This window comes from Aquarana catesbeiana, linkage group LG01 (assembly GCF_042186555.1).
Source record: "Aquarana catesbeiana isolate 2022-GZ linkage group LG01, ASM4218655v1, whole genome shotgun sequence".
NCBI lineage: Eukaryota > Metazoa > Chordata > Amphibia > Anura > Ranidae > Aquarana > Aquarana catesbeiana.
Window position 1 is genome coordinate 236,670,910 of NC_133324.1, and position 27,120 is coordinate 236,698,029.

Sequence of the window (27,120 nt, forward strand, 5' to 3'; positions counted from 1 at the left end):
AAAATACTGCGGGCCTGATAAACTACTGATGGTGTACCAAGCATTTGGTACACAGAAAACCGATTTATGGGGTGTGCCAAATAGTTCAAACTAAAGGATTTGAAAAGTGTGACTAGTGATATCACCAACGGTTAAAATAAAATCTCAAAGTGTGACATGTCCCACAAAACTAGCAGGATATGTGCCAAATAAAGAATCAGAAAGCGTGTTTGTTAATATTTAGCACAATCGAGGTGCGCACCAAAAGGAGGACAGCACAAGACAATAGGGATCATGCTTTAGAAGTGCAAAGGAATATGCGTGAAGTGCAATTGTTAATTTAAAGTGTAAGTTCACCTTTACAGAAAAATGTGTAAGGTGAACTTACACAGGACCCCCTCCTCACACACCCCCAGTCCCACTGACCTGTTGTGTGGTGATCTCCCGTTCTAAGCCCTGGGGCTTAGACATCCCCTTGTAATTCATGCATCCCCACTGACAGGACGGGCTACGCGGGTTCTGAATGGTCCATGTGACAGTGCCGACCAATTAGAATGCTCTGAAACATTCCTCCTGACGGGGTACGTTTTGGAGACTCAGCTGTGGGGATTTCTAAGCCTTGGACCACTGACGCAGCTATAATGGGGCTCAGAACTGGAGATTGCAGCTATCCAGGTCAGCGGGAACTGGGGGGTGAAGAGGGGTCCTGTGTAAGTTTACCTTACAGTGTTTTCTGTAAAGGTGAACTAACCCTTTAAGCAAGTATTCTAGTGATAGTTTTGTGGATAACAATTTAAGATGGGTGGCTTAGTAAAATGGTTGAGTAGCATAAAAAGTTAGTAATAGTAAATAGAGACATACATATGATGTTAGTAAGAATTATGCTTAGGCCCTGTTCATGCCTTGTGTTTTACAGTCGCTTTAGGTGCAGAGCATTAAAAATAACCCCACTTCCTGCATCTTTCATCAAAAACACACCTTACACAGAGTTCAAAGGTAACACACCCAAAACCCACTGCATAGATATGAACCGGACCTTACAGTGTAGTGTAGAACCCCCCCCCCCCAATTACTGCTTGCTTCCTTACTTCCCTGCCAGCTGTTTGCAGGGGATGCTTTAGAATGGAGAGTGGGGGAAGGGGGCGATAAATATAGTTTACCAGTCCCTTCATTTTTTGAACGAACACAGTGAGAGATCAGTTCTGATCGTGCCTGCGTCCATTCATAACTAAAGCATCGTAAACTGTGTTGCTTGTATTGCCCTTTCATCTGCCTTATTATATAAAAGATTATACAGAAATAATACATTTAATTACGTAATAATGAATACAGAGATTTATTCATTTGTGTCTTTTACAGCTACCTGAACTTTACCCGTAAAGTGATTGTAAAGTAAAATGTTTTATTTAAAAAAACAAAACCAAACATTTCATACTGGTGGTTTTGCACAGAGCAGTCAACGTCCTCCTCTTCTCGGGTCTCCCGCCGGCGCACTGTGTGCCTTCATCTTGCCAAGTGCCCCCACAGCAGGCCGCTTCCTGCGGGGGCATTCACACATGCTCACTCTCGAGCCGACTCTCTGCGTCCTTAAGACACAGAGAGCACAGCTCAGCCCCACCCCACTGGCTGTGATTGACACCAGTGGGAGCCAATGGGTCCTACTGCTGCATCTCAGCCAATCAGGAGGGAGAGACCCAGGAGAGCCTCGGGAATCGTGCACATCACTGGATCAACATTGGGCCTAGGCAAGTATTAGGGAGGAGCTGCACACTGAAAGATTTTACCTTCTATAGTATACAATTGTCTCAATCCAGAGTACGAAGTGTCATTTCTGTCTGCTGTTTCCTTCCTCTGCTATCTGCATGAATCACTTCTGACAAGTTTTCCTGGCACCAAGAGAAAAAAAGTGACAGGGGAGGGACCTCCAGCTGATTGACAGCCTCAGCTCTGTTCCCATGTGCTGTGTGAAGGGGTGTGTGTCCCTTCAATCCAATCAAATGTCAGAGCGCTTCATGAGCTCTGCAGTGTGTAAATTCAGTTCCCCGTCCCCGTGTTTCTGACAGCTCAGAGAAGCTTTATAAATTGTGGACTTTGACTGGATGTAGAGAAGCGCAGACTGCAGATAAAGTAGAAGCATAAACTTATGTAGGAGGATTTGTTTCATCTCTGTGAATCACCTGAGGAGAGTCACTTCACTGGGTAAATAGAAAGGTTTACAACCACTTTAACCATCTACCGCCTGCCTTTTAGTAAAATGCTCTCTCGTGGCTCACGTTCTGGGATGACATCATATGACGTTGTCCCACTCTCGGCACGCAGCGCGGTGTCCCTGGGACACGGCGCATCCCCGATCTCAGTAAAGAGCCGATAACGAGGGTCTTTTCCCATGGGATCAGCTGTGTCACATGGGTGAAACAGCTGATCACATGTAAACAAGGAAAAAACAACAGCGTGTGAGGAGAGGACAGACAATCAGCGGCATTTCCTCACAAGGGAGATCTGCACAGATAATCAAGGCACTGTTCATCAATGCCCTGATTATCAGCGCAGCCCCAACAGTAGGGGTGTTGAAATTAATCATAACATCGATGCATCGGGATTCAGCCGTCCACGATGCGCCATCGATGATACAACTTTAAAAATCGATTTTTCTCATGATGTCATCCTCGTGCCGTGCCACGCCATGCTCTGCCTCCGAGTTCGGAGCCGAAGTAAGCCGCGCCGTCTCTTCCCTCCTCCCGCTGACGTCATCCCCAGCCGCCCTGTGTTGCTTGCTTCACTTCACTGGCAAGAGAGGAGACAGGCACGTGTTCCGAGTCCCGGTCCCCAGAGCTTTTCTCCAATTAGGGCGGCACAGTGGTGTAGTGGTAGCACTCTCGCCTAGCAGTAAGAAGGGTCGCTGGTTCGAATCCCAACCACGACACTACCTGCCTGGAGTTTGCATGTTCTCCCTGTGCCTGCGTGGGTTTCCTCCGGGTACTCCGGTTTCCTCCCACACTCCAAAGACATGCTGGTAGGTTAATTGGATCCTGTCTAAATCATCCCTAGTATGTATGAATGTGAGTTAGGGACCTTAGATTGTAAGCTCCTTGAGGGTAGGGACTGATGTGAATGTACAATGTATATGTAAAGCGCTGCGTAAATTGACGGCGCTATATAAGTACCTGAAATAAATAAATAAATAAATCTCCCCCTCTTAGGTTCACTGTTGCACACAGGCTGTTACGGGGGGGGCAAGACTGTCACCCAACTCCTCTTACAACTGGCTGTGTGGACTGTGGGAGAGAGACCAGAGCGAGCCAGGTCGCGCTTATCCTCTGTCCTCCTCACAGACAGATTGGCAGTCCAGAACGGATGGATGCAAACTCATGGTCTGCTGCTTATATCACATTTGGAGGTCTTCATTATATCATTAGATAAAGTAGAGGAATTCTATCAAATTTTAAATTGGACTGTCTCTTATTTATACTGAAATTTTTTTTTGTAATAAGCATAGCTAGCAAAATTTCTGTGTTACCCACTCAGAGAATCCTTACAGTATGGCAGCATGATAGCTAGGCACTAAGTACTCTTACCTTGTAATACAAATTTGCCAAATTATGACCATAATAAAATAATAAACTTGATGGCGGACCTAAACATTAAAGTGACCATGCCATTTCATTAACTATGGTTTATGCATGTCTTATTGTCTTAGTGATTGATTCACATCACAACTTCATCGATACCTTTTTTGTATGATTTATGGTTTTGCTAATCACTGACCCCACACATGCAGTCATGCATTGCATGTGTGGGGCAGTGATGAGCAAAACCATAAGGGCCCTTTCACACTGCGGCGGGGTCGGCGGTAGAGCGCCGCTATTGTAAGCAGCGCTTTACCGTCAGTATTCGTCCGCTAGCGGGGTGGTTTTACCCCCTGCTCGCGCCCGAGAAAGGGTTAAAAACCACCGCAAAGCGACTCTGCAGAGGCGCTTTGCCGGCGGTATAGCCACGCTGTCCCATTGATTTCAACGGGCAGGATCGGTGAAGAAGCGGTATACACTCCGCTCCTTCACCGCTCTGAAGATGCTGCTACCAGGACTTTATTCCCATCCTGCTAGGGCACCGCTCCCTCAGGGCTTTCACACTGGAATCAAAGCAACGGCTGTTTCGGGTCGGTTTGCAGGCGCTATTATTAGTGCAATAGCGCCTGCAAACCGCCCCAGTGTGAAAGGGCCCTAAATCATACAAAAAATAAAAAGGTATCAATGAAGTTGTGATGTGAATCAATCACTAAGACAATAAGACATGCATAAACCATAGTTAATAACATGGCATACATTGTCGTTTGGGGGACAATATGGGGACATTGTCTGCAGTCTCTGACCATTTCCTGTAGTAGGTCTGCAGTCTCTAACCTTCTCCTGTATCATGTCTGCTGTCTCTGACCTTCTTCTTTATCATGTCTGCAGTCTCTGACCATCTCCTGTAGTCATTTGGGGGCAGTCTGGAGCTCCTCTTTAAGTTGTCTGATGTGTTTACAATTTGCTACATGCAGGAAGTGTTGTCTTTTTTTTAAGAACAGATAAAATTTTAAAAAATGGAGTTCTTCTTAACGGTTGAATTTTTCTGATGAAAACCGTGCGCAGTAATCGTGATGCATCGCGAAATCGAATCTTGGCAGGATAATCGTAATCAAATCGTGAGGCCAGTGAAGATGCGCACCCCTACCCAACAGTGCCCAGCAGCGATGCCAGTCAGTGTCCATCAGTGATGCCAATCAGTGCTGCCAATTAGGGGCTCCTCATTGCCATCAGTGTAGCCTCATGATCCGTGCTCATCAGTGCAGCCTCATGAGCACACATCAGTGAAGGAGAAAAATTACTTTGCAAAATTTTACAATAGAAATTAAGAAAAAAAAAAAAAAACAACCTTTGTTTTTTTTAGTTTTTTTCACAATTTTTAACCGCTTTCCTGACCAGCTGCTACAGTTATACTGCAGCAGGTTGGCTCCCCTGTGCGAGCCATCGTAGCTATACGTCGGCTCGCGTCCGCTGCACAGCAGGGGTGCCGATGCTCATGGCCGACTGTCGCGACGACCAACGGCCTCGAGCGATCGTGAGCAGGAGACACAGAACAGGGACGATTGTGTGCAAACACACACTTCCCTGTTCTGCGAGGAGTGTCAGATTGTGTGTTCCTATTAGCTAGGGACCACGATCCGTCACTTCCTCTAGTCAGTCCCCTCATACACACACATATATATATATATATATATATATATATATATATATATATATATATATATATATATATATACACACACATATATATATATATATATATATATATATATATATATTATGTGTGTGTGTATATATATATATATATATATATATACACACATACACATATATATATATATATATATATATATATATATATATAAAAAATGCTATAAATCTATCCCCCATTTTGTAGACGCTAAAACTTTTGCACAAACCAATCAAAAAGCGCATACTGCGATTTTTTTTTTACCAAAAATATGTAGAAGAATACATATCGGCCTAAACAGAGAAAAAAAAAATAGCTTTTTTTATTTTTTTTTAAAATGGGGATATTATAGCAAAAAGTACAAAACAGTGTTTTTTTTTTCAAAATTGTCACTCTTTTTTTGTTTATAGCGCAAAAAATAAACTGCAGAGGAGATCAAATACCACCAAAAGAAAGCTCTATTTGTGGGAAAAAAGGACGTCAATTTTGTTTGGGTGCAAAGTCGCACGACCGCACAATTGTAAGTTAAAGTGACGCAGTGCCGAATTGCAAAAAGCGTTCTGGTCAGGAAGGGGGTAAATTCCTCCAGGGCTGAAGTAGTAAAGAAAAAATGAAAAAACCAAGTGGCGATGATTAAATACCACCAAAAGAAACCTTTATCAGTTTCCAAAATAAAAAAAAATAAATAATTGGGGTATGGGTACAGCATCGTATCACTGTGCAATTGTCAAAATTGGCCTGGGCAGGAAGGGGGTGAAAGTGCCTGGTATTGAAGTGGTTAAAGCCCTTTCTTCATATATTACAAAATAAATAAATAAATAAATAAATAATCAATCGGTATACACACACACACACGACATTACAGACTCTTCAACCAAGCTCCATGTGTGTCCACTTGCAGTGCACAACGTTAAAAAATTGTGTTTTACCCGTCTTTGAATTTTTTTTTTTTTTTTAATTCAAAAGCGTCTTTCATTTTTAAATGTTTCATATTGTTTTCAATAATGCAACTACACATTGAAAGGGTTCTAGGGGTCAACCGATTATCGGAGCGGCCAATTATTAGGGCTGATATTCGCAAATTTTCAAATAAATCAGTATCGGTCAGAAACTTACCGAATTATGTCGATATTGGTCAGACCTCCTTCTGTCCCTGGTTGGTGGGCTCTGACAATCTCTGCCAGCGGTGTGGCGGGCAGCAGAGAGATGACATCATCTCTCACTGCCTGCCTCGCATCACCGCTGTTCAGCCCCTATAGCAGGGCCACGAAGGCTGCTCTTGACAGAGCTAGAGCCGCGGGCAAGCAGAGGGATAGTTACTAAATCTCTCACCACCAGCATGAGGAAGTTTACCCGCTCGGACGTCAATGGGAAGAGGCTGTCAGAAGTGTAAGTAGTGACACGCTGCATCTGGGTGGCAAGTGACAACGCTGCATCTGGGTGGCAAGTGACAGTAATGTACAAAATACTGGCACCGGTTATCAGCCTTTGTGCTCTTGGCGCAATGCATTAACTTGCTCTCCAAAGAGACAACTGACCTTTCTGGCAGACATCTATGCCTATCCAATTTATGAAATGCGGAGCAAAAAATAGAAGCAAGTCACTACCCAAGTCTTCACTTTGATTCCCTAAAATACACTGAAAAAAACAAAAAAAACAAAAAGGAGTTAGAAATCCCCTCGTCTTACCTGTGTGCCTCAGTTATATTAAATCAACGAAAGGACTCTCAGTAAGCCAATGCTTCCCCACTATACCTGGTATTATCGCTTAAGGGTGGGAACTAGTGCTGCCCTGGAAGACTTCCTAGAAATAGTTACCAGGTACCTAACTCTGTTTTCTCAAATAGTCTTCCAGGGCAGCATCCAAGAGGATGTATCAAGCAATACTTACTAGGATGGGGATAAGAACTGGAGCACCTTGCAACCAAATGCCTGGTTTTGGTAGGACAGCTGGTCTAAACGGAAGTGTTTTACAAAAGGTAATGAAGCTCCACCATGTCACTGCCCTGGAGATCTGCTCCGGAGATGCCCCTGCTTTCTCTGCGACTGAGGTTGCTCAGGCTCTGGTTGAGTGGGCTCTGATCCTGCTTGGAGGGGCAAGGCTTTGTGCCTCATAGGCAATACTTATCCATCTGCTGATCATGTTTTTCGGTGCCTGTTTTATTTTATTGGCTCCTGCATAGAGGACCAATAAAGAGGTAGATCTTCGCCAATCCTTCGTTCTCTCGAGGTACACTATGAGTGTATTTCTTACATCTAGTTTATTGTAAGTGTCTCTTTTCTTGCTATCCATAGATTTTTGGATTCAATGGAATGATTATATTCTGCGTCCCGTGGAATGTTAAAAAGACTCTTGGTAGAAAAGTTGGGTCTGGTGAGAGGATTATTTTTGTCTGTTTGCATCAGGCAGTATGGTTCTATCATTGAAAGCACTTGGATTTTGCTCACTCTTCTAGCAGATACTAGGGCCACTAGGGCCACTAAAAGTGCAGTTTTAGAGTAAGGTTTTTGTCTGAGATATGTTCCAATGGCTCGAACGGGGGAGAGAGAAATCCTCTGAGCACAGTGGACATATCCCATGTAGGAGTTATGTCAATTTTTTCAGGTCTAGCTCTATTTAGTGACATTAGGAATCGTTTTATCAGCAGATCTAGTCTGGTGTCCATAAAGGAGGAGAGTGGCGCCACTTGTACCTGGAGTGTGCTCTGAGAGATGTTATTGTCTGCTCCTTCCTGTAAGAAATCCAGAATCGCCGGGATGATCCCTCTGTAGGGCATCTGTTTGTTTTTATTCCAGGAGACAAACTTTTTCCTTACTTTCTTGTAGATTGCTCTAGTCACGGGTTTCCTGCTGTCTAGAATGGTGTTGATCACTCTGTCCGACAGCCCTTTGTTTTGCGGTTTTACCCTTTCAGTAACCAAGCCGAAAGCTTCAGGAGTCTGTGATTTGGACTGGTCTCTGAGATAAGAGATCTGGTAGGTCCATCAGTCAGGTGTGGCTGGACACTGAGGTTCTTCAAGTGGCTGAACCATGCTCTTTGGGGCCACTACGGTGCTATGAGTATCACTGCTGCTTTCTCTGCTTTGATTTTTTTAACCACTCTTGGTATTATGGCAATTGGAGGGAATGCGTAACACAGCTGGCGACCCCTGCTTTGGCTGAATGCATCTACTCTGCTGCTGCCATCTGTGGGATCCAGTGAAAGGAACGTTGGTAATTTTGTGTTTGCCTTGGAGGCGAACAGATCTACCTCGGGTACTCCCCATGTTTGTGTGATCTGTGAGAAGGTTGCTTAATTTAGCGGCCACTCTGTTTTATAGTCTTCCGGCTCACAAAATCTGCCAGCATATTGTCTGTTCCTTTCAGGTGGATGCCCGATATTGATCTTATGTTTGTTTCTGCACATAACAGAATTGTTTCCGTCAGGCTCATCATGCTTTGGGATTTTGTCCTCCCTTGCCTGTTTAAGTATGCCACCGTCGTGGCGTTGTCTGGTTGAACCCTTACGTCTCTCCCCTGTATTGCTGGTTGGAAGGCTTTTAGTGCCTCTTCCATGGCTTTCAGCTCCCTCATATTCGAGGAGGCTTGTGACCATCTGGAGTTCCATTTCCCCTGCGTGCAGAGCTCCCCCATGCACGCTCCCCAACCTAGGGTACTGGCATCTGTGGTAATCCTGACAGGGTTGGTCTGAGTCCATCTGCGCCTCTCGATGTATTGAAGCGGATTGAGCCACCACTGAAGTGTTTGTTTGACTCGAGTTCGGAACAGATATGGACGTGTCTAGGGATGAGTGGTTGCCATCCCACTGGGACAGAATATAATTCTGTAGCGTTCTCATGCGAAACTGTGCCCAGATGATGGCTGGGATTGAAGACGTCATTAGTTCTAGCACTGCCATTCCTTGTCTGGTCGTGATAGACTTGGTCCTCATCAGAGAGGCTATGGCCTTCGCAAATTTCTCGTCTTTTTCTTCCATTAGGAAGGTTTTGGTTAGTCTGACGTCCAGCACATAACCCAAGTAAATTACTCTTTGGCTTGGGGTTAGCTACGATTTTTCTGTATTTACTATACACCCCAGGTTTTGTAGATAGGACATACTTGTGCGCAGATTGGTTTCTAGGGTTTCCGCAGGGTCCACAAAGTAGGACAACAGTAGGTCATCTAGGTATGGTATCACGTTATTGCCTTGTTGTATTAAGCGGAGTTCCACCCAGAAATGGAAGTTACGCTGATCCGGTTCCTCCCCCCCGCCAGTGTCACATTTGGCACCTTTCAGAGGGGAGCAGATACCTGTCTAATACAGGTATTTGCTCCCACTTCTGGCGAAAGATCGCCGCAGTATCTGCGGCGATCAACGCCGTGTGTGGCCCCCTCCTCTGTACCCCCCCCCCCGCTGTCTTCTGGGAGACACACAGATCCCAGAAGACAGCAGGGAGCAGTCAGTACATGCAGTGCGTCTTGTGCATGTGCAGTAGGGAAACAGGCTGTGAAGCTGCAATGCTTCACTTCCTGATTCCCTTACTTAAGATGCTGGCGCCTCCACCCAGAGCCGAGGGATGGGTCGGCTTTGGGTGAGGACATTGCGGACACCCTGGACAGGTGAGTGTCCTTATTTTAAAAGTCAGCAGCATTTGCAGCTGCTGACTTAAGTTTTTTTTGCAGGCAGAACATCGCTTTAAGCCTTTTAAAGCTTCTGCCATTATCTTTGAGAAGATTCTCGGTGCAGAAGAGATGCTGAAAGGGAGAGCCATATACTGCAGGTATAGAGTAGCCGCTGGTCCCCAAATTGCAAACCTCAGGAATTTTTGATGATTTTCCTTTATGGGGACATGCAGGTAGGCATCTTGTAAGTCTAGCGTAGCCATGAATTTCCCTTGAGGTAGGATATTCCTGACTGAATAAATAGACTCCATTCTGAATTTTTTGTATTTTATTCTCCTGCTGAGTGGCTTGAGGTTCAGTATGAGCCTTAGTTTGCCTGATGTTTTTTTTTCTTTGCAAAGATATGTGAATAGAACCCCATTTTCTCCTCCTAAGGGACTTTACAAATCACTTTCTGGTTTAACAGGTTTCCCAGGGATGCTAGAAAGGCCTTTGCTTGATCTTCGTCCCTTGGTAGGATGGTTACTAGATACTTGGTTGGGAGGCGGGCGTTAAATTCTATTACATAGCCCTCCGCTATGGTGGGGTGGATGAATTTGTTTTTTGTGGCTTCCATCCACTGGTGGGCAAAGACTGCCAGTCTGCCTCCCACCTGAAGATGGTGATTGTTTTTGTTCTTTGGATTTGGAGGCTTCAGGATAAATTCTCCCTTACCTTTTTTGTTTTGCTGTCCCCAGCGCTTTTTCGCTCCAGGCTTGTTGAATTTTTTTGAATTGACGAAAGGGCGTCTTCTCCCATTTCTATTTGGTTTGGGGGAACCCCTTGCTTTTTGCTGCAGTCCTGTCTAGTACCGTTTCTAGGTCAGACCCGAATAGCAGATCTCCTGTGAATGGGATTCCGCACAGCAGCCTGTTCTTGGAAGCGATATCCCCTTCCCATGACTTCAGCCACAGGGCTCTTCGGGCTGAATTTACTAGAGTTGTGGCCCTTGAAGATACTCTTATGGTTTCGGCCGAGGCATCTGCTAGAAAAGCCCTGGTGAGTGTGCGGAAAGTTCTTCCCTTGGTGTGTCACCTTCCAGTAACTTGTACTGGTAAGGTGCGGTCTGTGCAGGTGGAAGTTATCGCTGGTTTCAGGTTTGCCACCCCCACTTCCCAAGCCCTCTTTAGAAGGGCTTCTATCTTCTTATTCATGGGGTCACTTAAGGTACCCGCATCGTCAAAAGCCAAGTCGGATTTATTTGCGACTGCTGCTAGAGAAGCATCCACTTTGGGGCATTTAGACCAGGTCTTGGTATCTGTCTCTGCAAATGGATATTTGCGTTTAACCGCTGCTGGTATGAAGAGCTTTTTCTCTGGGTTTTCCCACTCTTTTCTGACAATGTCTTTAAGAGTTTGATGTAATGGGTTGCAGCCCTTTGTACATTTTGTCATGTAGGGAGAGCTGTCCCAGATTTTTTCCTCTTTAATGCCCAGCATGTTGGCTTATGGCTTTTAGAAGACTGTCCGTATCTTCTGAGGGGAACAAGTTGCCCTCTAATGCCGGATCTTCTTCAGAATATGAGCATAGGCCTTCCTCGGATTCAGGTTCAGATTAATCAGAATCGTCCTCTTGCTGCTCCACCTCTTCCCTGCTACCGAAAGGGACGCATGTCCCGCTAGTTTGACTAGAGATTGCCGGTGCCTCTAATTTCTCAACTGCTGAGCGTAGTGGCCCTATAGTGCTCTTTATTTCTTTTTTGAAAGAACTGAGCAGGCCTTTAAGGTAACCTGGATATTTTTCTTCGCCACCATTTTATCTATGCGTTTTTGGCATAGTGTTTTTTTCCAGTCAGGAGGAAAAACGGTGGTCGCAAAAAGTGTATGCTTCATTGCTGTTTTCTGCCTTTCTTTCCATCAGGGCCTTGGCCTGTAATCAAGCACAAAGGACCCTGTGAGGTAGGCGGTTTTACCAAACTCCATGTAAAAACAAGTTTGTAGTAATTTGAAGACAGAGGTGACTCCAGAGTACTCTGGCTTACTTTGGAGCTGTCCTGGCTTGCAGGTTCTGCAAGGCAGGGTGGAGAAGCATCAGACATGGTCAGCCACCAGGATTCTCTGCTTAGAGGGCCCTTTTTAACTGCTTCCTGCATGAGCTCCAGCCCCGCCCCCAACTGACCCAGTGTTGGTTGGTAGAGATAAATGCTGCTGCTTTCTCTGGTGTCATGCTTCCTGGATTTACGTTAGGGAGGAAGACCTGTGATAATTTCTGTCATTTTTCTCATTTTTTACATTTTCACGCCGCCCCGGAAATTACATCACCGGAAGTGACCAGCTCTATCGTTTTCTTAGAAGGCTTCCAGCCTTAACCAAAATGGCCGCTGAACAGAACCACGTGACCGGAAGTGACGTTTCTGGCATGTCGGTGCTATCTTGGTACACCTTGCGGGGCTGGCCATGTGTACAAGACTCTGGGAGAGACAGCAGGGTGCAGAGGCTGCCATTCGCGGTAGTATGGCGGCCAAGCGGGCTGGCAGTGGGCAGACAAGCGGGCGTCCACCAGTGGCAAGAACGGCATTCAGGGGAAACTGTCAGCGCCATCTGTTGCAGCTTGGGGGGGGGGGGGTGGTTGCAAACCCCTCTGTAGGGGTAAAACCTCAGGCAGAGCATTATGCTCAGGTTGCTGCCCCTGCTCGCCCTCCCAAGGCGCGCTGGGCTGAATGGGATGCCGGACAGGGATTTCCCGGCAGAAACCACAGAGACTTTGAAAATAATAAACGTTTTGCAGCTCTTGTGGGTCCGGAGGAAACCAACAACTGAGGCACACAGGTAAGACGGACAAATTTATAATGGTGGACTAATGTGCTTCCTGTTTCAGGGAGGAGGAGGAGCCTATCTCTCGGATGCTGCCCTGGAGGACGATTTGAGAGAAAAAAAAAAACATAAAATGTGTTTTATTATGAGTAACAGCTCCACTTTCTAAATCAATTCCATTCCTCCCTCTAAATCTCCCCAACAATGAAATCCCCTCTGAAGATACATGCAGCATCTAGGGTGCATTTAGAACTGAAAGCCATAAGAGGCAACCCCATGGGCCAGAACCTCAACATGTATGTACCTAAAGACACATCTAGATACACACCACTAGTTTACTGTAACACACGAAAGGATACATCAGAACCTTGCTGTGTCTTCTCCTCCCATGCTCATCTCCAGGACTTCTCCAGAGCCTCTCCCACCCTCTGGAACTCTCTACCCTCAGTCTGTCCAGCTGTCTCCTACTCTAGCTGTCTTTAGGTGATCCTTGAAAACTCATCTCTTCAGGAAAGCCTATCTCACCTCCAACTGAAATTGTATCACTTCCATTAGCTCATCCCCCACAGTTATAAAGTCTTGTACCACTTGCCCCTCCCTATTAGATTGTAAGCTCTTATGAGCAGGGCCCTCTTAACCCTCTTGTATTTTAACTGTACTGTCTCCCTTTATATTGTCAACTGCTGCACAAACTGTTGGAACTATATAAACCTTGTATAATAATAATAATTTCCATCACTACAGCCTGTAAGCACCTAGCCTTTAGTAAAGCATGCAGCTCCCCTGGATGGGAGCACTTCTTTCTCACAGAACATGTTCATATGTTATTGGTCCTATTCTGGATGAGAATCTTGTGACACCGGGGGAGATTTATTAAAACCGATGCACTCAGAATCTGGTGCAGCTGTGTAGAGTAACCAGCTTCTAACTTCATCTTGTTCAATGAAACTTTGACAATAAGGCCGGGATCACACGACTTCCGATCCGACTTTGCCCTACGACTTCATGTTCAACTTTAATCCGACCATCCCATGCCCTTTGAGTCTGGTATGAATCTTGAGGGCTTATCAGAATCTGGAAGCCCCATTTTAACATCTCGCGATCTCGATTCTTCAACGATTAATCATGCAGCTCTAATTGTACCCCTACTTATTCACTCAAAAAAAGTGTCAAAAATAGATAAATACAATACACAAGTTTTTGACAAATCCCTTAAAAAAAATAAAATAATGAAAAAAATAATAAAAATGTCCCCCGTTGTAGCTCTGACGTGTCTTTCTCTTGTGATGTCATCTCCCTCCTCCGGTTCTTCTCCCTTCATTGCTGATGTCTTCTTCCTCCGGTTCTTCTCCCTCTGCTGCTGATGTCTTCTTCCTCCGGTTCTTCTCCTGACGCTGGCTCCCGCTCTCTTCCATTTCTTATACAGCCATGGGGTCATGACCATCCAGTAATGTCATCCGGTGACCCCGTCCCTTGTGACATCACCACCCAGGGTATGATAGGGCAGTGAAGTCACAAGGGGTTGGGGTCTCTGAATGATGCCACCGGATGGCCACACCCCTTTGCTATATAAGAAATCGCAGACAGTGGGAGCCGACATAACAGCAGGAACCAGCTTCGGGAGAAGTACCGGCAGAAGAACCAGAGGAGGAAGACAGCTGAGGGAAAAGAACTGAAGGAAGAAGACATCAGCAGCAGAGGGAGAAGAGCTGGAGGAAGAAGACATCAGCAGCAGAGGGAATAGAACCGGAGGAGGCAGAAGAGATCACCGGAGAAAAAAGACACGTCAGAGCTACGATGGGGGAACACTTTAAATAAAGGACTTTGTCAAAAACCTGTGTACTGTATTTATTTTTGACACTTTTTCGGGTGAACGAGTAGGGGTACAGTGTACCCCATACTCATTCACACATGGGGGGGCAGGATCTGGGGGCCCCCTTGTTAAAGGGGGGCTTCCAGATTCCAATATGCCCCCCACCCGCAGACCCCCACAGCTACAGCCCAGGGTTGTTAGGAAGAGGCCCTTGCCCCATCAACATGGGGACAAGGTGCTTTGAGGTGGGGGGCGCAGAGCCCCCCCCTGCCCAAATCGCCCACCCCTCATTTTGAGGGCATGTGGCCTGGTATGGTCCGGGGGGGGGGCTATGCTCACTTGTACTCATCCTTTCCTGACCTGCTGGGCTGCATGCTCAGATAAGGGTCTGGTATAGATTTTGGGGAGGGAGACCCCAAGTAGTTTTTTTTTTATTTTGGCGTGGTGTTCCCTCTCAAGATTCATACCAGACTCAAAGGGTCTGGTATGGAATTGGGGGGGAACCCTACACCTTTTTTTTTTTTTTTTAATTTTGGCATGGGGTTCTCATTCTAGATCCTCAGAGTAAAAGTTGCATGCCAAAAGTCGGATCAGTTAGGATGATGATCCCACTTCAATGATATTGAATAGGCTGAAAATGGACCAAAGTAGTGCAGGAACCTTTTTTAAAGTCTGACCGACTTGTGTCAGACCAGTTAAGATGGCTCTCATACAGAACCATTGATTTATACACGTCATGCAACAGGTGCTCCCAAAGTTGGAGCATATGTCGCACTAGTGTGAACCGAGCCTCAAACCTAGACGCTGATTGGTTACTATGCACTGCTGCACCAGTTTTAGTAAGGCTGGGTTCACACTAATGCGAACTGGATGTGGGTTTCACTGCATCCAATTCACATGATAGGAGAGTGTGCCCGGCTCTCAATGAAGCCAGTTCACACATCTACATGGTGGCCATGGATTGCACAAGGGTCCTGTGCGTCTTTGGCTCCGTTTCAGGTAAAAATTCAGCCCTGATTCATCCCTGAAAGGGAGAACAGGGGCGCACCGGACCCCCGCTGCGAGCTGCATGTGGCTTGGATGTGAACCCAGCCTGTACACAAGCTTATATATAGGAGATCACAGCATTTCTACCATAGCTCCCAAATGTCCCCAATTTCGAGGGCCTGCCCCTGATTTGGAGCAATGTCCCTCATTTTGGTCGGATCTATAAAGTTGTATATAAAATGCACTTTTTATCTTTCAAAAAGTGTTTCCCAGTGCTAAACCTTACATCTAAATTGCTGCATTTTTCAATTTTAAAAGCCAATATAAAAGGAATAGTAGTGGTTAAAAAAAAAACACTTGTGGATTTAATTAACCTTTTTTTGTTATTTCCCCTTTAAGGGGACGTGTCCTATGCCTACATACATTTGCTAGTAGGTGTCCCTCATTTCCATCTCAAAATGCTGGGAGGTATGTTTCTACTGATGGGGGAAAAAAAAAAGGACCATGTATAACTATACAGGGAAATGTTGAACCCCCCCCAACCCTGCCACCTATTGAAACAAACCTAGTGTGCCCAATGGTAAAGGGGGTCATGATCATATGACACATACTGTACTGGGAACGGCATGGCTTTCTACAACAGACTTCATTCCATCAAAGCTTTTCTGTACATTACAAACCAACAGGAAAGAGCAGGAGAATCAGATCAGGTACAGATCACTATGACAATGATACTTTACAGGAAATTCTAAGACTGTTATTCAATCTACACACAGCTGTGTAGTCAGGGTTCAGGAGCTGCATGATTCCCTATGGACACAGAGATCCCCCATGGGCAGAACCATGCAGCGCCTGCCTCCTTTAGGACAATTAGCACATGGTGATTCATTTGGAAAATAGATCTCAGACTCACACAATATGATGAGATACAAGACTGACTCATCACCAGCAGTCTTCTATGGAGCTCCCCACACACACCTGGTGTGTACTGTCTGTGTTCCCTCCAAAACAAAACAAAGCAGCTGTATGATGTCACCCTTTACCAGCACAGTACAGAGCAAACCACCCTCTAATACACAGACACCTATCAATATATAAAGAGCAATCATTGTCACTAGCACATTGATACAGGTCTAGAAATACAGAACGCCACCACCAGCACAAAGCACACTGCCCTCCAATACACCGCCACCTGTCTGTAGAGAGGTAACGGTTACCAGCACAGAGCACACCGCCACCTGTCTGTAGACAGGTAGCGGCCACCAGCACAGAGCACACCGCCACCTGTCTGTAGAGAGGTAACGGCCACCAGCACCTGTCTGTAGAGAGGTAACGGCCACCAGCACCGAGCACACCGCCACCTGTCTGTAGAGAGGTAACCGCCACCAGCACGGAGCACACCGCCACCTGTGTGTAGAGAGGTAACCGCCACCAGCACGGAGCACACCGCCACCTGTGTGTAGAGAGGTAACGGCCACCAGCACAGAGCACACCGCCACCTGTGTGTAGAGAGGTAACGGCCACCAACACAGAGCACACCGCCACCTGTGTGTAGAGAGGTAACGGCCACCAACACAGAGCACACCGCCACCTGTGTGTAGAGAGGTAACGGCCACCAGCACAGAGCACACCGCCACCTGTGTGTAGAGAGGTAACGGCCACCAGCACAGAGCACACCGCCACCTGTGTGTAGAGAGGTAACGGCCACCAACACAGAGCACACCGCCACCTGTGTGTAGAGAGGTAACGGCCACCAACACAGAGCACACCGCCACCTGTGTGTAGAGAGGTAACGGCCACCAGCACAGAGCACACCGCCACCTGTGTGTAGAGAGGTAACGGCCACCAGCACAGAGCACACCGCCACCTGTGTGTAGAGAGGTAACGGCCACCAAACACAGAGCACACCGCCACCTGTGTGTAGAGAGGTAACGGCCACCAGCACAGAGCACACCGCCACCTGTGTGTAGAGAGGTAACGGCCACCAGCACAGAGCACACCGCCACCTGTGTGTAGAGAGGTAACGGCCACCAGCACAGAGCACACCGCCACCTGTGTGTAGAGAGGTAACGGCCACCAGCACAGAGCACACCGCCACCTGTGTGTAGAGAGGTAACGGCCACCAGCACAGAGCACACCGCCACCTGTGTGTAGAGAGGTAACGGCCACCAACACAGAGCACACCGCCACCTGTGTGTAGAGAGGTAACGGCCACCAGCACAGAGCACACCGCCACCTGTGTGTAGAGAGGTAACGGCCACCAGCACAGAGCACACCGCCACCTGTGTGTAGAGAGGTAACGGCCACCAACACAGAGCACACCGCCACCTGTGTGTAGAGAGGTAACGGCCACCAACACAGAGCACACCGCCACCTGTGTGTAGAGAGGTAACGGCCACCAACACAGAGCACACCGCCACCTGTGTGTAGAGAGGTAACGGCCACCAGCACAGAGCACACCGCCACCTGTGTGTAGAGAGGTAACGGCCACCAGCACAGAGCACACCGCCACCTGTGTGTAGAGAGGTAACGGCCACCAGCACAGAGCACACCGCCACCTGTGTGTAGAGAGGTAACGGCCACCAGCACAGAGCACACCGCCACCTGTGTGTAGAGAGGTAACGGCCACCAGCACAGAGCACACCGCCACCTGTGTGTAGAGAGGTAACGGCCACCAGCACAGAGCACACCGCCACCTGTGTGTAGAGAGGTAACGGCCACCAGCACAGAGCACACCGCCACCTGTGTGTAGAGAGGTAACGGCCACCAGCACAGAGCACACCGCCACCTGTGTGTAGAGAGGTAACGGCCACCAACACAGAGCACACCGCCACCTGTGTGTAGAGAGGTAACGGCCACCAGCACAGAGCACACCGCCACCTGTGTGTAGAGAGGTAACGGCCACCAGCACAGAGCACACCGCCACCTGTGTGTAGAGAGGTAACGGCCACCAGCACAGAGCACACCGCCACCTGTGTGTAGAGAGGTAACGGCCACCTGTGTGTAGAGAGGTAACGGCCACCTGTGTGTAGAGAGGTAACGGCCACCTGTGTGTAGAGAGGTAACGGCCACCAGCACAGAGCACACCGCCACCTGTCTGTAGAGAGGTAACGGCCACCAGCACAGAGCACACCGCCACCTGTGTGTAGAGAGGTAACGGCCACCAGCACAGAGCACACCGCCACCTGTGTGTAGAGAGGTAACGGCCACCAGCACAGAGCACACCGCCACCTGTGTGTAGAGAGGTAACGGCCACCAGCACAGAGCACACCGCCACCTGTGTGTAGAGAGGTAACGGCCACCAGCACAGAGCACACCGCCACCTGTGTGTAGAGAGGTAACGGCCACCAGCACAGAGCACACCGCCACCTGTGTGTAGAGAGGTAACGGCCACCAACACAGAGCACACCGCCACCTGTGTGTAGAGAGGTAACGGCCACCAGCACAGAGCACACCGCCACCTGTGTGTAGAGAGGTAACGGCCACCAGCACAGAGCACACCGCCACCTGTGTGTAGAGAGGTAACGGCCACCAACACAGAGCACACCGCCACCTGTGTGTAGAGAGGTAACGGCCACCAACACAGAGCACACCGCCACCTGTGTGTAGAGAGGTAACGGCCACCAACACAGAGCACACCGCCACCTGTGTGTAGAGAGGTAACGGCCACCAGCACAGAGCACACCGCCACCTGTGTGTAGAGAGGTAACGGCCACCAGCACAGAGCACACCGCCACCTGTGTGTAGAGAGGTAACGGCCACCAGCACAGAGCACACCGCCACCTGTGTGTAGAGAGGTAACGGCCACCAGCACAGAGCACACCGCCACCTGTGTGTAGAGAGGTAACGGCCACCAGCACAGAGCACACCGCCACCTGTGTGTAGAGAGGTAACGGCCACCAGCACAGAGCACACCGCCACCTGTGTGTAGAGAGGTAACGGCCACCAGCACAGAGCACACCGCCACCTGTGTGTAGAGAGGTAACGGCCACCAGCACAGAGCACACCGCCACCTGTGTGTAGAGAGGTAACGGCCACCAACACAGAGCACACCGCCACCTGTGTGTAGAGAGGTAACGGCCACCAGCACAGAGCACACCGCCACCTGTGTGTAGAGAGGTAACGGCCACCAGCACAGAGCACACCGCCACCTGTGTGTAGAGAGGTAACGGCCACCAGCACAGAGCACACCGCCACCTGTGTGTAGAGAGGTAACGGCCACCTGTGTGTAGAGAGGTAACGGCCACCTGTGTGTAGAGAGGTAACGGCCACCTGTGTGTAGAGAGGTAACGGCCACCTGTGTGTAGAGAGGTAACGGCCACCTGTGTGTAGAGAGGTAACGGCCACCAGCACAGAGCACACCGCCACCTGTCTGTAGAGAGGTAACGGCCACCAGCACAGAGCACACCGCCACCTGTCTGTAGAGAGGTAACGGCCACCAGCACAGAGCACACCGCCACCTGTCTGTAGAGTGTATAAATACAAAAGTGCACCACCAGCACAGAGCACACTGCCCTCTAATACACTGACACCTGTGAGTATAGCGGTAACTGTCACCAGCACAGAGCACAACACCCTCTAATACACAGATACATGTCTGTATATACAGAAAGCCACCACTGTCACCAGCACAAAGCATCCTGTCCTCTAATACACTGATAGCTGTAAGTATAGAGGTAGCTGCCACCGTCATCAGCACAGAGCACACCACCCTCTAATACATGGATACATGTCTGTATATACACAAGGAGCCACCACTGTCACCAGCACATTGATACATGATGTTTATAAATACAGAACTCCAACCACCAGCACAGAGCACACCACCCTCTAATACACAGTTCTGTAGATAGAGAGCCACCACTGTCACCAGCACAAAGCATCCTGTCCTCTAATACAGAGACACATCTATCAATACAGAGAGCTGCTACTAGCACAGAGCACACTGTCAACGAATACACAGTTAGCTGTGTGTACATACAGAGTCATCACCAGCAAAGAGCACACTGTCCTTTGTATATACAGACAAGTATCTGCGCATTAGAAAGCAACCACTGTCACTATCACAGAGCATACTGTCTTCTAATACACAGATAGCAATCTGATGACAGTATATTTTGTGCTGATTATGATTCTCTGTATATACAGACAGGTATCTGTGTATTAGAGGATAGTGTGCTCTGTGCTGATGGTTCTCTGTGTATACAGACAGGTATATGTGTATTAGAGGATAGTGTGCTCTGTGCTGATGGTTCTCTGTGTATACAGACAGGTATCTGTGTATTAGAGGATAGTGTGCTCTGTGTTGATGGTTCTCTGTGTATACAGACAGGTATCTGTGTATTAGAGGATAGTGTGCTCTGTGCTGAGGATGACTCTCTGTATATACAGACAGGTATCCGGGTATTAGTGGGCCTCCACTGTCACCAGCACAGAGTCTTGTAATACACAGATACATGTCTGTATACAGAGAGCCTCTATCGTCACCAGCACAGAACACACTGTCATGTCTGTATGTAGAGTCCTCCCCAGCACAGAGCACACTGTCATGTCTGTATGTAGAGTCCTCCCCAGCACAGAGCACACTGTCATGTCTGTATGTAGAGTCCTCCCCAGCACAGAGCACACTGTGCACTAAGACATACCTGTCTGTATACAGGGAGCCGTCCCCAGCTGTGTATATAGAGGTCACATTTTCTTACCTTTATTGTTTTGTCCATGGCGCTGCTCTGCGACATATAGTGAGGGGAGGAAGGAGGGGGAGTGAATGGCGAGCAGCGGGTCACAGCCTGAGCCAGTACATGAAGCTGCCGCTCGGGTCCTCCATACAATAGGGGGGAGGCAAAGGAGGCGGAGGACCGGACACACCGGCGCTATGGAAAGACCTCCTCTAACTACAACACATTACCTCCCTATCGGCACGACCACAAACATGCCGGTTTTGTTAAACGCCCACATCGCGAAAGCCCCTCCAGGCTAGGAAGGTCGCGGCTTCCGGACTCCTGTGATAAAACGTAAACAATGGTAGAAGTGGCTCCCAATGTGTATTGAAGACAAATGTGTGGAAAACGAGACAGGCATTTTGCATGGGCACTTTAGCGGCGCGCCACATATAATGAAGGGCCCCTGTGAGCCCCATAGTGCGAGCCGCTGCTGGGAGCCCTTCCGAGCTGAGGGCGCACTTTGATTGGGTCATGGAGTGGTAATGCTTAGTGAGGGGTTTTGTTTGAAAGGAGGGTGAGTGCTCTGCTGGGATAAGCTCATCCGTCTGATGAGATTTATAAAGAAATCTATATGTATATATAGATATACTATTTTTTAAGAAAATATTTACTTTTGTCGGGCTGTGATTGTTCATTTTGCAGGTATTAGGCCTCTTACACACGGAAGTTTTAACAACAGTTTTTTTGCTGCTTAAGAACGTCACTCCATGTTATTCAATGGGCTCATACACACCATGTTGTTTTTGAGCTGTAACAGGCATGGTCGTTTTTAAGCTCCAAAAAAACCAAGGACCAGCGCGTTCTGAGGCTCCAGCGCTAGAGCTATTTTTTAGTGGCAGCGTTTTTAAGCTGTAAAAATGTTTATGTGGATAATTTGGGAGTGGAAAATAGCAGAGGTATGTTTTTTTTTTTAAAAAACGCGCCTTAGCATTAATGCTTACAAACAACGTTAAACGTGCATTGACGCCAAAACAAAACGCTAATAAAATTGCGTTTTTTTAATGTAGCTTTTTTTCCAGGCGTTGTTACTAGCTTTACAGCCCGTTTTTTAAAAGGTCCGTGTGTATGAGGCCTCATGCACGCTGGACGTATTTTACAGCAGCTGTTTTTGGCTGCAGACGGCTTTTTTTTTTTTTCTACAGTCATTAAACGCTCCATCATGTTATCCTATGTGTTCATGCACACATAGGCTGTTATCAGCAGTTTTGGGCAGTGGCGTTTTTGAGCAGTAAAAAAAAAAAAAAAAAACTAGTGGGTTCTGAGAGATGTTTCTCAGCTGTAAAAACGCTCTAACGCTGATAAACGCTCAAAAACTTCGGTCACCAGTGTTTTTTAACGTTTTTGATGCATTGAAAAAAAAAAAGTTTTTCTCCCAAAAAAAAAAAATACTAACGCAGAAAAATGCTATAAAACACTCTTGCACAAATATTGAAAAAAGTTGTAAAACTCACTGCAAAGCTACTGACGTTTTTATAACATTATTTTAACGTCCAGTGTGCATGAGGCCTAAACTTAGAATTCTATCTTAACTAGCATTAAACATGCTCCCTCCCCTCTCCTAACACCTATGCTGACTAAAGCCGTGTTCTATTGAATAGTGCATCCCCGGCGGATAATGCCTCTGAAGATCTGTGCATGCGCAACGTCAAGCCAGCTGATATGTTGATCAGCTGGCGTGACCAATCACGTGACAGGCGGATTTGGGTGTGTTGCAGGACGGTGGCCCACCCTGTAATACCCCCCAAATCTGCCTGTCACGTGATTGGTCAATTCTCCCGCATGAGCATAGAGCCAGGCAGAATCTGACGATTATTTTCTCACTTTGCAGATCGTTGGATAATGCCTCCAACGATCTGCGCATGCGCAGTGTTGACATCATATAAGCTGGAATGACTTTGCGTACTGCGCATGTGCAGATTGTCGGAGGAAGGACACAGCAGCCTGGAGAGTCTTTGGGATTACAAGCCATGAGCTAACATGATACCACTATACTACCCTAACCTGCCACTATACCACCACTATATTGCCCTAACCCACTATACGGTAAAACCTTGGATTGCAAGCATAAATCGTTCCGGAAACAGGCTTGTAACCCAAAGCACTTGTATATCAAAGCAAATTTCCCCAGAAGAAATAATGGAAACTCAGATGATTTGTTCCACAACCATTTATTCATAAGTCCTTCAATTTATAGTCTATATAAATAGATTAATGCTATGTGATAGGTTGTGTAACCATAAAATGTCCATCCACAAATGGCAGCCTCCACAAGGGGATTAGAAGAAAAATCCAGCAGGAGCTATAGAGTATAAAAGAGAAGAGAGGCGCCTCGAAGTGTAGCAATATGGTTACATTTAATGAAGGTACAACATTTAGCAACTCACATGGTTGATGATTAAAAGAGGCACATCTAAGTATGCAGGCACCGCTGGCTCTTACTGCTGTCAGCCCGCAATCGCAACCAGGAAGACTACCCTGTAGTAGATCGATATGAAAGCGAGGCTTGAAGCACTCATGAAGCGCAGCGTGGAAAGGAATGACATAGATGGCGATGTGGAGGATGGTTTATGTGGACAGCTTTACCCCGGATGCCTGCATACTTCGATGTGCCTCCTTTTAATCATCAACCGTGTGAGTTGCTAAATGTTGTACCTTCATTAAATATAACCATATTGCTACACTTAGAGGCGCCTCTCTTCGCTTTTATACTAAGTTGTGACATGACGCTACTTGTATATCAAGTCAAAATTTATTTTAAAAATTTGCTTGTCAAACCAAGATTTTACTGTATTGTCCTAACCTACCACTATACCACCACTATATTGCCCTAACCTGCCATTAAGCATTACTCAAAGAGGAAGTAAACCCTGATGGGTTTTACTTCCTCTTTTGTTCCCTGCAAAGTAAAAGCATAATGGACTACTATGCATCGCATATTAGTGCATTATGTGGCACTTACCTGCAAACGAAGCCCACGCTGTCCCCGCTGGAGGCCGCATCCATCTTCGCCTGTCTTCCTTCCGGGGCCGCTGACTTCGGCCCTGTGACTGGCCTAAGTCGCATGACGTCTCTTCTGCGCATGCGCGCGAGAGAACCTCCAGTCACGGCACTAGCTAGTGAAGAAACAGCACGGAGGGCCATTTCTTCTCGGCGCAGCACAGAGTAAATATCTCCTAAAGGGTGCACATTTAGGAGATATTTACTGTACCTATAGGTAAGCCTATAATAAGGTGTAGCTATAGGTACAGATTGAAAATGGAGGTTTACAAACTCTTTAAACCTGGTCCTGAACTTTGTATATTACTTAACCACTGTGCCTCTCACATCTATTCACTCCCTATGGACCAGAGCAATTTGTACAAATCTGCTATGACTCATTTGTTCAGCAATAACTTTGTCATTACTTAAAGTACAACTAAAGACAAAACTTTTTTTTTTTTTGTTTTATATAGAGTGAAAAGGGGTTAGATCACCTGTCAGTTTTTATTGCTGTCTGTGCCCTGTTAAGGGGAGTCGCACTCTCTCTCTTTGTCCTGTTTATTATTATCATTGAAAGTGAAAGTAAAAGAAACACATATTTTGGGTTGTCCCCAGGGGAAATAATCTAATAAGCACACTAGTTCTGGTGACCTGAGGGCCCCCAAGAGATTCTTTAACCACTTAGGGTCCTTTCACACTGGGGCGGGGGCGTTGTCGGCGGTAAAGCGCCGCTATTGTAAGCGGCGCTTTACGTTCGGTATGCGGCCGCTAGCGGGGGTGGTTTTACCCCCCTGCTAGCGGCCGAGAAAGGGTTAAAACCACCGCAAAGCCGGCGGTATTGCTGCGCCGTCCCATTGATTTCAATGGGCAGGAGCGGTATACACTCCGCTCCTTCACCGCTCCGAAGATGCTGCTAGCAGGACTTTTTTTACCGTCCTGCCAGCGCATCGCTCCAGTGTGAAAGCCCTCGGGGCTTTCACACTGGAATTAAAGCAGCGGCTGTTTCAGGTCGGCTTGCAGGCACTATTATTAGCGCAATAGCGCCTGCAAATCGCCCCAGTGTGAAAGGGCTCTTAAGGACCAAGCCTCTTTTTGAGATTTGTTGTTTTACAAGTTTTTTTTTTGCTAGAAAATTACTTAGAACCCCCAAACATTATATGTTTTTTTTTTGTAACACCCTAGAGAATAAAATGGTTGTCGCAATACAAATACACTTTTTTGAATTAAAAAATAGGACAACAGTAAAGTTAGCCCAATTTCTTTTTATATTGTGAAAGATAATGTTACACCCAGTAAATTGATACCCAACATGTCGCGCTTCAAAATTGCGCCCGCTCGTGGAATGGCGACAAACTTTTACCCTTAAAAACTCTACAGGTTGCATGGTTTGAGTTACAGAGGAGGTCTAGGGCTAGAATTATTGCTCTCACTCTATTGATCGTGACGATACCTCACATGTGTGGTTTGAACACCGTTTTCATATGCGAGCGCTACTCACGTATGCTACTCACGCTTCAAAATTGTACACGCTCGTGGAATGGCGCCAAACTTTGGTACTTAAAAATCCCCATAGGCGACGCTTTAACATTTTTTACTGGTTACATGTTTTGAGTTACAGAGGAGGTCTAGGGCCAAAATTATTGCTCTCGCTCTAACGTTCGCGGCGATACCTCACATGTGTTGTTTGAACACCGTTTTCATATGTGGGCGGGACTTACGTATGCGTTCGCTTCTGCGTGCGAGCTCACGGGGACAGGGGCGCTTTAAAAATTTTTTTTTTTTTTTTTTATTGTTAATTTTACTTAAAAATTTTTATTTTTACACTTTAAAAATTTTTTTTTTTTTTTGATCACTTTTATTCCTATTACAGGGATCGCTGAGGTGAGTCGGTAGTAGCACCGGAGGGCGGCAGGAGGGGGGGGACGTCCCCTCCCGCCGCCCGTAAGAACGATCAAGCGGCGGAACAGCCGCTATGATCGTTCTTATGGTGTACGGAATCGCCGGCTGAAAATGCCGGTATCTGAATGATGTCTGTAGCCTCAGACATCATTCAGATATAAGCCCCGAAAGTCGAGGACGTCATATGACGTCCTCCGGATGTCAAGCGGTTAATCCTGCCTCCTGAAATCTAAGCATTACTTAACCTGGACCTCTGAACTTGAAGCAATACTTAAAGCATTTGTTAACCCAAAAAAAAAAAATGGATCCTGCTCCTTTAAAGCATGTTATATGACACTGTGCTTGTCCTTTGTCATTTGGCCCCCATAACACCTAAAAAACCTGGCTGATCCTGCCAGTTTCTCCCCACCCCTCTGTAAACTGACCACAGTGTATCATGGCTGCTGAACCCTGACACGTGGTCAGTTTACGTGCCTCTGTCATCAGCAGCCTGCTATCTGCTCTCCTCTCTGCTCCTGTGCCCTCCTCCCCCTCCCCTCTCTGTCTGTATGTGAGCCACCCCTCCTCCCTCCTGCTGCTCTTATAACACTAACCTGTATACACCATCAACACTGCCTCCTATTGCAGTGTCCTCCTCTGTAAATGATTTATAAATATAAACTCTGTAAATACCTCATTCATACCTTCCAACTTTTTGAGATAGGAATGAGGGATACCTACTAGAAAAAAGTATGTAGGCATAGGGCACACCCCCTGCCACTCCCCCTTAAAGGAGAATTCTACAAAAAAAAATGAGTTAAACCCACAAGTGCTTTTTTTTTTTTTTTTTTTTTTTTTTTTTTTTTTTTTTTTTTTTACCACTACCATTCCTTTATATTGGCTTTTGTAATTTACAAATGCAGCAATTTAGAATTTGGAGGAAAGGTTTAGCACTGGAAAACACTTTTTGATAGATAAGTAGTGCATTTTTTATACAACTATATAGATCAGACCAAAATGAGGGACAAATAAGGAGGACAGAGGGACTTTGTTCCAAATCAGAAACAGTCCCTGCAAATCGGGGACAGTTGGGAGCTATGCCTCATTTAAGA

The 27,120-nt window shown here is 46.8% G+C and overlaps 1 protein-coding gene across 1 annotated transcript in view; it reads right to left on the reverse strand.

Annotated features, from left to right (window-relative positions):
• MAPKAPK5 (MAPK activated protein kinase 5) overlaps nt 1-21,348 on the reverse strand; it is a 142,549-nt gene extending 121,201 nt beyond the window's left edge. Inside the window, exon 1 of the mRNA XM_073626073.1 lies at nt 21,131-21,348. Within this exon, the coding sequence (XP_073482174.1) occupies nt 21,131-21,166 (36 nt within the window). The 5' untranslated portion in view covers nt 21,167-21,348. The remainder of the gene's footprint in view (nt 1-21,130) is intronic.
• Between the last annotated feature and the right edge of the window lie 5,772 nt (nt 21,349-27,120).